Source organism: Salvelinus sp. IW2-2015, unplaced genomic scaffold, assembly GCF_002910315.2.
Source record: "Salvelinus sp. IW2-2015 unplaced genomic scaffold, ASM291031v2 Un_scaffold1869, whole genome shotgun sequence".
Classification (NCBI taxonomy): Eukaryota; Metazoa; Chordata; class Actinopteri; order Salmoniformes; family Salmonidae; genus Salvelinus; species Salvelinus sp. IW2-2015.
Genome location: NW_019943233.1, coordinates 128,841 through 143,164, shown reverse-complemented (window position 1 = coordinate 143,164; position 14,324 = coordinate 128,841). Strand labels below are relative to the sequence as shown.

At 44.1% G+C, this 14,324-nt stretch overlaps 1 protein-coding gene across 1 annotated transcript in view; it reads left to right on the top strand.

Moving 5' to 3' along the window:
• Positions 1 to 291: 291 nt before the first annotated feature.
• The window catches only part of prkd2 (protein kinase D2), a 17,583-nt gene continuing 3,550 nt past the window's right edge, over positions 292 to 14,324 (top strand). Inside the window, exons 1-14 of the mRNA XM_070439720.1 lie at positions 292 to 297; positions 439 to 577; positions 1,276 to 1,407; positions 3,064 to 3,365; positions 3,655 to 3,838; positions 3,988 to 4,059; positions 4,605 to 4,767; positions 4,851 to 4,962; positions 6,222 to 6,299; positions 6,874 to 7,195; positions 7,556 to 7,608; positions 7,761 to 7,833; positions 7,941 to 8,047; positions 10,041 to 10,202. Of these exons, the coding sequence (XP_070295821.1) occupies positions 292 to 297; positions 439 to 577; positions 1,276 to 1,407; positions 3,064 to 3,365; positions 3,655 to 3,838; positions 3,988 to 4,059; positions 4,605 to 4,767; positions 4,851 to 4,962; positions 6,222 to 6,299; positions 6,874 to 7,195; positions 7,556 to 7,608; positions 7,761 to 7,833; positions 7,941 to 8,047; positions 10,041 to 10,202 (1,905 nt within the window). The remainder of the gene's footprint in view (positions 298 to 438; positions 578 to 1,275; positions 1,408 to 3,063; positions 3,366 to 3,654; positions 3,839 to 3,987; positions 4,060 to 4,604; positions 4,768 to 4,850; positions 4,963 to 6,221; positions 6,300 to 6,873; positions 7,196 to 7,555; positions 7,609 to 7,760; positions 7,834 to 7,940; positions 8,048 to 10,040; positions 10,203 to 14,324) is intronic.

Here is a 14,324-nt window from a genome sequence, read left to right as displayed (position 1 = left end):
CCCCCCTTCCCCCGAACTCACCACCCAGTTGCCAGGTGCATGCCTGCATGCATAGGCCTATCAATGTGTATGTGTGTGCGTGCCACCACTTCTCCTTGTGGTATCCTTCCGTAACGCTTCACTAAGTGAGCAGAGTTGTCCACTGGGGGCACACCTGCAGCCTGTCACTATGCAAAACCTTGCCTCTGTTTTGTCAGCATTTATTTCAAATCTCACCAACTTTGTTGTGACACCATTATAGCATTTCCGTAGGCTACACGTCATATGTCTCTTCTCCCTCTCACATGCATTATGACGGTACAGCACTGTATCCGAGATTACATTGATTTTAGAGATGAAATTATAAAAAATGTTTGAATGAGGTATTAACCTATTTTCTCTCTCGCTCTGTCCCTCTCTCTCTGTCTCTCTCTCTCTGTCTCTCTGTCTCTGTTGTAGTTCCCAGAGTGTGGCTTCTATGGCATCTATGACAAGATCCTGCTATTTAAACATGACACAGGCACCAACAACATCCTGCAGCTGGTCAAGGCTACCCAGGACATCCAGGAGGGAGACCTGGTGGAGGTGGTGCTCTCTGGTGGGTAGCAGTCGCTCGTCCACTTCTGCTCTCTTTTCATCCGCCCGTCCTCCTCTTCCTGGTCCCCTCCTCTTTTTCTCTCTGATCTTCTCATCCTCTTATACCTCCTAACCGTCTCTGTTCCTTTCCCTCGCGTCCTTATTTTAATGAACACGGAGTAGAGACGGAGGAAACGTGCATAACACCATGACCTCAACACCATATGTATTTGGACGGTGAAGCTACCATTTTTAAATGTGGCTCTATATTCCAGATTTTTTGATTTGGCCCAAGCATGATCCGAAACACAACCAAAACAAACAGCAAATCCGTCCAATAAATGTATAGGGTCACAAGCTTCGTGTAGTCATTGTGTGCAGGGATTATTGGACCAAAATACAAAACTTTTTTACTTTTGAAATGTTTGACTACACTATAAGTGAGTTTGACCAAATACTGATGACTTAAGCAAATTGAAGACTAGATACAACAGCACTCTCATTTCTAACCAGAAAAACAAACTTGTATGAAAATACACTAAAGTAAAAAAAAAAAAAAAAAAAATGACATTCTGTACTACTGCCTCATATGTAACATTTGATGTCAGCTCCAAAATGCCGGAGCATAGAGCATATTCACAAACATATCATTGCTAAAGTGATTGACAGGTTGATACCCAGACTGACTGTTGTGTTCCTCTGTGTGTTGTCTGTCTGCAGCTGCTGCCACCTTTGAGGACTTCCAGATTCGACCTCATGCCCTGAATGTCCACTCATACCGTTCCCCGGCCTTCTGTGACCACTGTGGAGAGATGCTGTTTGGACTGGTCAGACAGGGCCTCAAATGTGACGGTATGAGAGAGAGAAAGAGAGATGGGGGGGGGGTGTGCTGTTCTGCCTGCCCGATAAACATTTGGTCTAAAGAAGAGCATGGGTTTGTGGTGATTTACATTGACATTTTAGTCATTTAGCGACTTACAGTTAGTGCGTTCGTCTTATGATAGCTAGGTGGGACAACCACATATCTCAGTGATGGTAAGTACATTTTCCTCAAAAAAGTAGCCATCAGCAAAGTCATTTCCCCTCAACTTCCTACCTCCTCTCTCTCCCTGTCTCTCTCGCTGCCAGCTCTTAGCAAACTGTTGTAGAAAATGGTGTTTGTCCAAATACAATGCTATTTCTCTGTAAACAAATGAACAACGGACTTTCAGCATGCTTATAGAGAAGGGCACTCAACATGTACTGCACTGACACAAATTACTGATTGGTTTTTAATAAATTGATAATAAGAAGATTGTGGGAGCTGTACTGTTAGAGTTCAGTGCAGCCTTCGATATTATTGACCATAACCTGTTGTTCAAAATATGTATGAGTTATGGCTTTTCAACCTCTTCCATATTGTGGATTCAGAGCCATCTATCTACTAGAACTCAAAGGGTTTTCTTTAATGGAAGCTTCTCTAACGTCAAACATGTGAAGTGGGGTGTACCGCAAGGCAGCTCTCTAGGCCCTCTACTCTTTTCTATTTTTTACCAATGACCTGCCACTGACATTAAACAAAGCATGTGTTTCCATGTATGCTGATGATTCAACCATATACGCATCAGCAACCACAGCTAATGAAGATACTGAAACCCTTAACAATGAGTTCCAGTCTGTTTTGGAATGGGTGGCCAGTAATAAACTAGTCCTGAACATTTCTAAATCTAAGAGCATTGTATTTGGTACAAATAATTCCCTACGATCTAGACCTCAGCAGAATCTGGTAATGAATGGTGTGGCTGTTGAACAAGTTGAGGAGACTAAATTACTTGGCGTTACCTTAGATTGTAAACTGTCATGGTCAAACCATATAGATTCAGTATTGTAAAGATGGGGAGAGGTATATCCACAATAAAGAGATGCTTTGATTCTTTTTGACACCACACTCCAAAAAGCAAGTTCTGCAGGCTCTAGTTTTGTCTTATCTTGATTATTGTCCAGTCATGTGGTCGAGTGCTGCAAGGAAAGACCTAGTTAAGCTGCAGCTGGCCCAGAACAGAGCGACACATACTTGCTCTTCATTGTAATCAGAGGGCTAATATAAATACTATGCATGCCAGTCTCTCTTGGCTAAGAGTTGAGGAGAGACTGACTGCATCACTTCTTCTTTTTATAAGAAACATTCGTAAGCATTCATAAACATTCATCATTTCTAAGAAACACACACACTTACCCCACCAGACATGCCACCAGGGGTCTTTTCACAGTCCTCAAATCCAGAACAAATCCAAGAAAGCGTACAGTATTATATAGAGCCGTTATTCCATGAAACTCCCTTCCATCTCATATTGCTCAAATAAACAGCAAACCTGGTTTAAAAAAACAGATAAAGCAACACCTCACGGCACAACGCCTCTCCACTATTTCTCCTAGATAGTTTGTGTGTATGTATTGATTTATATGATCCTAATAAAATACGAAATACCAAAATTCTCTCCTCCGCTTTCTCTCTGTCCCCCCCTGCAGGCTGTGGATTGAACTACCACAAGCGCTGTGCCTTCAGCATCCCCAACAACTGCAGCGGCGCGCGCAAGCGGCGCCTGTCCACCACGTCTCTGAACAGTAGCCAGTCGCTGCGTCTGTCCACCAGCGAGTCCCTGAGCAGCGTGGGCTCCAGCTCAGTCAGCACCTGCATGGAGGATGCCAGCCTGATCCGCCCTCACACCGCCCAGACGCTCYCGAACTCCACCTGTACCGCGTCAGCATCCCTGGGCCTGTCCACCAGCCCCTCCATCACTAGACCCATGGCCCGCGCTAACACTCAGATGGTACTTCATCCACTCAACTCCACTTAGTCATTGTTAGGACACTGCTCTGTGCAGAGTTGAGGTCACTTCCATTTCAATTCAATCAATTCGGGAAGTAAATTGACTCGTTGCTTTTCGGGAGAATTGGAGTGGGGTCAGTGTACTTCCCCTTGAATCGACTGAGTTGAAATGGCATTGAGCTCTAACCTTGGCTCTGTGTGATTAGTTCTGGAACGCCAACACTGATTTACATACGTGGAAATGGATAGAGCGTTATCATTTGAGTTTCTCCGTCTCCTCCCGTCCCCAGCCGCGAACCCCCAGCGAGGCGCGGCGGTTCTACACGGGCCGKCCGGTGCACCTGGACAAGATCCTGATGAGCAAAGTGAAGGTGCCACACACGTTCGCCGTGCACTCCTACACGCGCCCCACCGTGTGCCAGTACTGCAAGAGGCTGCTCCGGGGCCTCTTCAGACAAGGGCTGCAATGCAAAGGTTAGTGTGGGGTCAAATGTTAGTGTGGGGTCAAAGGTTAGTGTGAGGGCCCCAAGGGTTTATCACGAGGGGGATAACTTATTTGGAGTGCATATTGGAAGGAGATAAACTGTCTAACAATGCCGTTGATTGTTCGTGTTGTGTCGTAGACTGCAAGTTCAACTGCCACAAGCGCTGTGCGTACAAGGTTCCCAACGACTGTCTGGGGGAGACCATAGGAGGTAAAGCTGACAGAACACGTCTTTGTTGTGTCATGTTGTGTCATGTTGTGTCATGTTGCTAGAAGTGTGACCATGATTTTTTTGAGCCACACTTTAGTGGCGCAGCGGTCTAAGGCACTGCATCTCAGTGCAAGAGGCGTCACTACAGTCCCTGGTTCGAATCCAGGCTGTATCACTTCCGGCTGTGATTGGGAGTCCCACAATTGTTTTTACATTGTCTACAGCAGGGATGGGTAACTTTGATGGGGGACACAAAAACAAAATTCGTCATGAGGGGCTGCAGTGGCTTGTGGGTCTGCGTACCCACATCCATACCTGCCAATATTATATGCAATATTAGTACATATATATATATGAGTCCTAATATTATATAGTACTTGTCACATTTTTTTTTCTCAGACAACAGAAGTTGTAAGTACTGCCCTACTCACACACTGGTATAATGGGCTTTGTAATGGAAAGGGGTGTTATGCTATTTTCTCTGTCTATTCTCTAGATCTATTTGTAGTCATGTGTGGCTGGCTCTGTCCTCCTCTCTCCTCCAGACATGTTGAGTCCCAGTGTGGACCACGAGGTGCCCATGGACTACAGTAGTGAGTATGCCGACTCGGACAAGTCTTCTCTGATGGACGATTCAGACGAGACCTGCAGCATCCCTGGGTCTTTCTCCCCTGAGAGCAGCCAGGATGGGGTCAGCGGGGACCAGAGGTAGACACATACGCGTTCGCACACGCACAATAACACACGCATCACACCCACCTACCACCTAACCCTGTCCCTCTGTTCCTCAGCGCTAACATCCCGTTGATGAGGGTGGTTCAGTCCATGAGGCAGACCACCCGTCGCTCCAGCACGTCCATCAAAGAGGGCTGGATGGTGCACTACAGCAACAAGGACACACTGGTAATACTACTGACTGGCAATGTGAAACGTTTTCTCTACCACACCAGATTCCATCTTTTTTTCGACTTCTTTTCAAAAAACGTATTCTACTCTTATTTCAAAGGTACCTAATTAACATTTTCTAAGGCATTTATAAATTGTGTGTTGGCCGTTTTGTTAATCATTGCTCCCCCGTGTGTAAATGTCAGCTAGTTATTCACACACTTCTATTTCCTTACGCGTCACTTTTTTTGGCGTGCTTATTCTCTTACCAGGTACTGCTGCAATGTCTACCAAATAGCTAGCCGATTTAAACTCAACTCTGCGACTTACGCTGGAATTGAGCGGCGACTAGTGTCATTTTATGTGACGTGGGAGCTCCAGTCCGCTCACACTAGTCGCCGCTCAACTCCACCGTAAATCGTTGAGTTGAGTCGGCTAACCAATGGCATGCCCATCTTATTGTGAGAAATTACACTGGTCACCCCAATTATTATTATTTTTTTAACATATTTATAAAGTATAAATAGCACTCGCTTTAGATTAGGGACTGTAAAAAGACTGAATTAATAATTAGTACGTGGGTCGTAGATGCCGGGGTACAAGTACACACAGTATATAAAGGCCTTAGAAATGGTTGATCAGGTGTCCTTTTTAAAGTAGTTACCTCTCTTACGTTCTGCTTCTTTTCTAAAACTTTCCCGAGACGTTTCCTTCTCCGTGTTTGCTCTCCGTGACGTTGACCCACTCTGCTTATCGTTCCCTCTGCCTCTCCTGTCCTCCATCTCTTCTTCGCAGTGTTTTCTGTGGGAGTTTATCTACAACTTTTACCTCCGTCGCCGTTAATGCTCTTCCTTTTCATCTGTGTGAAAGTGTGTTTGTGTATCTCCCGGCTGAGTGTGATAGATGGTGTATACCTGCTCCCTGCCGAACTAAAGCACTCAAGAGACGTGTGTTGAATTCATATCCGCAGCCTCTCTTTTTTTCCTCTCTCTCTCCTTCCTCTTAGAAAGTGTTGCTGTTTACCTGAACTCAGACCCGAGACACTTTCCGCCTTCTCAAAGCTAACCTGTCCTGGCTTTTCTGACACTGCTGCGGTCTCTTTTCTCCTTCTCTCTTTCTACCGCTCCCTTTTGCTTTTTCCTCTCCTCCACCTCTCAACTTGCCATCCCCTCTCCTTGACCACTCTTCCTGGACCATAGCTTCACCTTTGACCCCTCAGTGAACCTTGGTTGACCCCTTGAACCCTTTACCTCCTGTCCCCTCCGGCACCCCCGCAGAGAAAGCGGCACTACTGGCGTCTGGACTGCAAGTGCATCATCTTGTTCCAGAACAACACCACCAACAAGTACTATAAGGTATTGTATTCTCCAGCTCCACTCAACTAGATTAGCACACAAATAAACTTCACAGGTACTGTATGAGTCGGGTCTCAATCAATCAATTAACTTTATTTTATAGATCCCTTTTTACACCGGAAGCGGTCACAAAGTGCTTATATACAGTAGATACCCAGGTTAAAACCCCAAAGAGCAAGCACTACAGATGTAGATGCAGGTTTATGACATTATTATTATTTAGTAAATATTTCCTTAACTCTATTTTCTTAACTGCATTGTTGGTGAAGGGCTTGTAAGTAAGCATTTCACGGTAACACCTGTTGTATTCGGTGCGTGTGACAAATACAATTTGATTTGATACATTCCCTAGTGAAAGTCTACACACCCCTTGAAGAGTTTTCACATTTTGATGCCTTAAAATTGAATCTAAAAAGGGATTCAATTGGATTTTTTCCTATTTATCTACACAACCTACTCCACATTTTCAAAGTGAAAAATTCTAGAATTACATTTTAAAAAATGAAACAAAAATGTCTTGATTGCGTTTGTGTTCACATGTTCACTTGATTGCGTACATCCCCATGTCCTGTAGGAGATCCCTCTGTCTGAGATTCTGGAGGTGCGCCCCTCAGGGGACTTCACCCTGGTTCCTCCGGGCACCAGCCCCCACTGCTTCGAGCTTGTCATGGGAGCCATGCGCTACTTTGTAGGGGAGGACCCCAACGTCCACGTCCCCGCCCTGCCCCCCACCACAGCCCAGGCCTTCCCCCCCACACCCCCCTACCCCAGCAACGTGGTTCCCAATAGCGGCGTGGGGCGGGAGGTGGCCAAGGTGTGGGAGGGCGCCATTCGCCAGGCCCTCATGCCAGTCATCTTCCAGGATGCACCACCGATAGAGGGACACACTCCTCACAGTAAGATATAATATAACATCACAATAATATTATGGCCGTGTCTTAGTTCTAACGTTCCAGCCAAGTTAGCCATCTAAAGAACAGAATCATGGGGTCTGGATCTGATATCAGTTTAGCTCTTAGTCTGGATTTACAGCCCTGCTGTTTGTGCTCTGGGGAAAGGGGGCTGGTGTTGTGGGAGAGTGAAAGGCTTATGAGTGGTATGCAGTCCAAAGGTCAAGGAACAGAAGCTTGTTTTCAGAGCTCCTACCACACACACACACACACTCTATCTCGGTAGTGACCCCACGTAAGGTCAGATGGGAGTCCTGTATATGTTAGTGTGGATGGTTAGCGTTTTTTTAAAACTTTGATCCGCAGGACAGGCTTCAGTCAGCATCTCAGTGTCCAACAGTGTGATCCAGGAGAACGTGGTGAGTAGTCTCTTGACACACGGTCGTTATACATTATCGTACATTGTACACATTCACAATCATTACCAAGGACTTTGTGGTGATGATGATGGTGAAATGTACGATAACGGTGATGATTATGCTGCTGTTGCCTTCGTCAATTTCTCCTCCAGGACATTGGCATGGTGTACCAGATATTTGCAGATGAAATCCTTGGTTCTGGCCAGTTTGGAGTGGTGTATGGGGGTAAGTGTCTCCAGTCTTCTACACTCGCCGTTTTGAGTCGTTGAATCTCAGTTAATCAGACTCCTGTAATTTCCTCTCTTCCTCTCTTCTCCCCCCCCTGCCATCAGGGAAGCACAGGAAGTCGGGGCGTGATGTGGCGGTGAAGGTGATTGACAAGCTGCGCTTCCCCACCAAGCAGGAGAGCCAGCTGAGGAACGAGGTGGCCATACTGCAGGTGACCACCAGGGGGAGACACAGATACACATTTTCAACAGGTCTCCCACTACTAGTCTAGTTCATCAGCTACACTACATGGCCAAGAGTATGTGGACACGTGGTCGTCGAACTTCTCATTCCAAAATCATGGGCATTAATATGGAGTTTGTACCCTCTTTGGTGCTATAACAGCCTCCACTCTTCTGGGAAGGCTTTCCACTAGATGTTGGAACATTGCTGCGGGGACTTGCTTCCATTCAGCCACAATAGCATTAGTAAGGTCGGGCACTGATGTTGGGAGATTTGGCCTGGCTCGCAGTCTGCATTTCAATTCATCCCAAAGGTGTCTGATGGGGTTCAGGTCAGGGCTCTGTTCAGGCCAGTTAAGTTCTTCCACACCAATCTCGTCAAACCATTTCTGTATGGACCTCACTTTGTGTACGGGGGGCATTGTCATGCTGAAACAGGAAAGGGCCTTCCCCAAACTGTTGGCACAAAGTTGGAAGCACAGAATCGTCTAGAATGTCATTGTATGCTGTAGCATTAAGATTTCTCCTCACTGGAACTCAGAGGCCTAGCCTGAACTATAAAAAACAGCCCCAGACCATTATTCCTCCTCCACCAAACTTTACAGTTGGCACTATGCATTGGGGCAGGTAGCGTTCTCCTGGCATCCACCAAACCCAGATTCGTCCGCCGGACGGCCAGATGGTGAGGCTTAATTCATCACTCCAGAGTCCGTGTTTCCACTGCTCCAATGTCCAATGGCGGCGAGCTTTACACCACTCCAGCCGACGCTTGGCATTGCACATGGGGATCTTGGACTTGTGTGCGGCTGCTCGGCCATGGAAACCCATTTCATGAAGCTCCCGACAAACAGTTCTCGTGCTGAAGTTTGGAACTTGATAGTGAGGGTTGCAACCGAGGACAGACGATTTGTACGTGCTACGCACTTCAGCACTCGGCGGTCCCGTTCTGTGAGCTTGTGTGGCCTACCACTTCTCGGCTGAGTTGTTGTTGCTCCTAGACGTTTCCACTTCACAATAACAGCACTTACAGTTGGCCGGGGAAATTTGACGAACTGACTTGTTGGAAAGGTGGCATCCTGTGACGGGGCCACGTTGAAAGTCACTGAGCCTTTCGATACGAGCCATTCTACTGCCAATGTTTGTCTATGGAGATTGCATGGCTGTGTGCTCGATTTTATACACCTGTCAGCAACGGGTGTGGCTGAAATAGCCGAGTCCACAAATTTGAAGGGGTGTTCACATACTTTTGTATATATAGTGTATGTGTGGCTGGTGGCTTACTGCTGACACACAAAGAATGTGTGTCAGCAGTAATAAGGTGTCATTTGGGACGCAGGCTGTTAGGCTCCCACCTACAGATGTAGGATCTTAATTTGAGCCAGTTTGCTACAGCAGGAAAATAATCCTGCAGCAACAGAAAATGTGAATTATTTTGTGGATTATAATGTGGAGTTTAATTCCGGGTTTGAGGCATTTTTCTTTAGGACAAATCAAGTCTGAAAGTTTTAAAGTGGAAATTACAAACTTGAGAAGCCTTTTTAAACCTTGAATACACATTTTCCTGCTGTGCAGAAAATTCTCAGCAACAAAAAAATTATCCAATTAAGATCCTACCTCTGTACAGGCCACAAGGGTCCATATTTTTTTTAATCATAGGGTTGTCATGCCAACTGCGTTCAATTACATTGGCAGGTTTTGCAGCAGAATTATCATCTCTATGGGGTGTAGTTAGATAAAGGTCAAGTGACAAATAAACACTGCCATTGCACTATACTCTAACTGATACTCAGTGTAATTCTCTCTCAATCTTCCATCCCCTCCACTCTACCTCTCTCTGTTTCTTTTCCTCCCTGGGTGCCATTTCCCAACTCTTCTTCTGCCCTCTTTCTCTCTTCTTTTCTCTCTCACTGTCTCGTGCCCCTTCTCCCATCCCCCCCGTGCTTTCCCTCTCTCCCTCACCCCTCCCCTCTCTCCATCTCCCAGAGTCTACGTCACCTGGGCATAGTGAATCTGGAGTGTATGTTTGAGACTCCAGAGAAGGTGTTTGTGGTGATGGAGAAGCTCCATGGAGACATGTTGGAGATGATCCTGTCCAGTGAGAAAGGAAGGCTCCCAGAGAGGCTCACCAAGTTCCTCATCACACAGGTGAGTGTTTGTGTGTGTGTCTACTCCCATACGGGGGGGGGAGAATTTAAAATATATATTTTTAATAAATGTTTTAGGATACATGTGAAATATGTACAATTGGACAAATAATGTATTTGTCCAATTGTAATGTTCCACGAAATGAGTGCCTTTTGCATCCCTTTGATAAGTTAAGTAGCAATTATGCACCAATATTGCATGTTTTATCTTCTGTTATATGAAATGAAGTGCCCTTTAACATAGAGCACATGGAGAATTCAATGAATCTACATTTCAATATGAATAAAGCCAAAATTCTGCATTTTGACATGTCCCTCTGTGCACCCTCTGTGACTTCTAGGAAGATTTAACGTTCGCTACCTAGCTAACAAGCTAGAAATGAACCAATGATCTTCAGGTCGGAGCTCTAGAAAGAGGCAAGAGCTCCCGACTTTCCGCGTTGGATGACCGTTCATAATGTATTTTCCCAGTCCAAACTCGTTTTTTCCCCCGTGTTGAACGCACTGAAGTCTGAGATTTCCGAGTTTCCAGTTGTTTTGAACACGGCAGAAGTCATGCTGGATTGACAGCATGGCCAGTGTATTCAGCCTTTTCTGTTGCATGTGAATGTTTATCCTTTTAAGCTTGGAAAAAAGACAGTTTCAGACAGATGTTTTAAATCCTTAAACCCAGACGTGGACCGCACACCCTCTCCACCGAATAGCAGGCAGGGGAAGCAAAATAGTGATTGCTTTGCAACACTTGCAGTAGCCATTAATTCCTTCCAAACCACTTATTGTGTCTGTGTCCAGTGTCTGTGTTCTTTTGCTCATCTTAATATTTTATTTTTATTGGCCAGTCTGAGATATGGCTTTTTTTTCCAACTCTGCCTAGAAGGCAGCATCCCGGGGTGACCTCTTCACTGCTGACGTTGAGACTGGTGTTTTGTGGGTACTATTAAATGAAGCTGCCAGTTGAGGACTTGTCTGTTTCTCAAACTAGACACACTAATGTACTTGTCCTCTTGCTCAGTTGTGCACCCGGGGCCTCCCACTCCTCTTTCTATTCTGGTTAGAGCCAGTTTGGCTGTTCTATGAAGGGAGTAGTACACAGCGTTGCACCAGATCTTCAGTTTCTTGGCAATTTCTCACACGGAATAGCCTTCATTTCTCAGAACAAAAATAGACTGACGAGTTTCAGAAGAAAGTACTTTGTTTCTGGCCATTTTCAGCCTGTAATCGAACACACAAATGCTGATGCTCCAGATACTCAACTAGTCTAAAGAAGGCCAGTTGTATTGCTTCTTTAATCGGTACAACAGTTTTCAGCTGTGCTAACATAATTGCAAAAGGGTTTTCTAATGATCAATTAGCCTTTTAAAATTATAAACTTGGATTATTCCATTTTTTTTTTTTTATCTGCCGTTTCCAGCTACAATAGTCATTTACAACATTAACAATGTATTTCTGATCAATTTGATGTTATTTTAATGGACCAAAAAAAATGTGTCTTAAAAAAATTATGACATTTCTAAGTAACCCCAAACCTTTGAACGGTAGTGTCTATATATATACACAGTGGGAAGAAAAGTATGTGAACCTTTTGGAAATACCTGGATTTCTGCATAAATTGGTCATAAAATATTATCTGATCTTCATTGAAGTCACACCAATAGACAAACACAATCAGCTTAAACTAATAACACACAAACAATTATAATTGTTCATGTCTTTATTGAACACACCATGTAAACATTCACAATAAAGGGTGGGGAAAGTATGTGAACCCTTGGATTTAATAACTGGTTGACCCTTCTTTGGCAGCAATAACCTCAACCAAACGTTTTCTGTAGTTGCGGATCAGACCTGCACAACGGTCAGGAGGAATTTCAAATCAAATTTTATTGGTCACATACAGGTGATTAGCAGATGTTATTGCGGGTATAGCGAAATGCTTGTGCTTCTAGCTCCGACAGTGCTGTGGTATCTAATAAGTAATATCTAACAAATTACACAACATATACCCAATACACACAAATCTAAGTAGGAATGAATTAAGACTATATACATATGGACGAGCGGAACGGACTAAGATACAGTAGAATGGTATAGAAAAACAGTATATACATATAAGATGAGTAATGCAAGATATGTAAGCATTATTAAGTGAATGAGATACCGTAGAATAGTATAGAATATAGTATATACATGAGATGAGTAATGCCATTATTAAAGTGAATTTTGGACCAATCCTCTTTACAAAACTGTTTCAGTTCAGCAATATTCTTGGGATGTCTGGTGTGAACTGTTCTCTTGAGGTCACGCCACAGCATCTCAATCGGGTTGAGGTCAGGACTCTGACTGGGCCACTACAGAAGGCATATTTTCTTCTGTTGACGCCATTCTGTTGTTGATTTACTTCTGTGTTTTGGGTCGTTGTCCTGTTGCATCACCCAACTTCTGTTGAGCTTCAATTGGCGGACAGATAGTCTAACATTCTCCTCCAAAATGTCTTGATAAACTTGGGAATTCATTTTTCCGTCAATGATAGCAAGCTGCCCAGGCCCTGGGGCAGCAAAGCAGCCCCAAACCATGATGCTCCCTCCACCATACTTTACAGTTGTGATAAGGTTTTGATGTTGGTGTGCTGTGACTTTTTTCATGCTTTTTGGTCCATAATAATCTCATGTAGGCTATACACTGACTATACAAAACATTAAGAACACTTGCTCTTTCCATGACATAGACTTTGACTAGGTGAATCCAGGTGATCCCTTATTGATGTCGCTTGTTAAATCCACTTCAAATCAGTGTAGATGAAGGGGAGGAGACCGGTTAAAGAAGGATTTTTAAGCCTTGAGACAATTGAGACATGGATTGTGTGTGTGCCGTTCAGAGGGTGAATATTGTTTAGAAAAGAGATGCGTGTCAGCTAAGCTAACAGCGTCCCAAAAAAATTGATGGCAGCCATGTTTGTTTATGTTTGACAAGCGAAAACTCCCTAATCCCAGAATGCCATTCATTTTAAGACGCAAATAAGTAAAGTCAAAGATGGCTGCGTCCATTGCCCGAATAAGATCTACTTGATTTGGCCACTTTGGCAACTCACTTTGGCAGCTCGAGTTTAGGAAGGTGTTCCTAATGTTTGCTATTCTCAGTGTACGGGGTCTCTGCAGATAGCGCTGTTGGCTAGAGATAGCGCTGTTGGCTAGAGATAGCGCTGTTGGCTAGAGATAGCGCTGTTGGCTAGAGACGGCGCTGTTGGCTAGAGAGCACGTGTCAATACCAGAGTGGGCACACTCGCTATATAACGCAACATTTTTGTGAGAGAACCATTTTACTTGTTTGTTTTTTTAACTTACATTTTTTATTTGATACATGGGAATTTAAACCCAGAATGTATTTGTATGTGCACTATGTCATCACAGACAGCCTTTAATAAGTCAATTTAATGGAAACAAATCTCTGGTAGGAAAATGCAGATTTGAGAATATTTCGCATGAAAATCTGTCACCAGTTGGATGGAAACTAACTACTGATCACAATGTAAAGAGTCATTTAAAAAGCCAAATGAGTAACCGCTCTAGCTACCCTGTAGACTAGATGTCAGAGCATTTCTGGAATATTGTCAGGCATTATATGCATTTTAGTAAAGATGCAAATTTGAAATATATATATATATAAAAATCTATATATGTTATCTGTATGGGTTTGATACTGTTTTACATAGTGTTTTTTTTAATGCTACATTTTAATAAACTTGTCTAGGTGAGTTTGTGTGCGTTTCCTACAGTTGAATAGTTCCTCACACCACAGATCTGTTTGATAACCGCTGTGTCTGCTTCTCATATTTTCTCACATCATGAAAATTAACCTGCGGTCAAACCAGTGAAGTGTCAAATTAGCTTCAGAGTTTGTTGGTTCCCGATCCACAGTCTGTAGTTGCTCTCCACAGATCACTCGCTGCGTAACACATACGTCATTCCTAAGCGTATGTTATTCTAGGGGTATGTTCTCACTCTCTGTGCGTTTTGGTTTCCTGTTACAGCCCAGAGAGTCTAAACCGTATCCTGTGTGTGTGTGTGTGTGTGTGTGTGTGTGTGTGTGTGTGTGTGTGTGTGTGTGTGTGTGTGTGTGTGTGTAG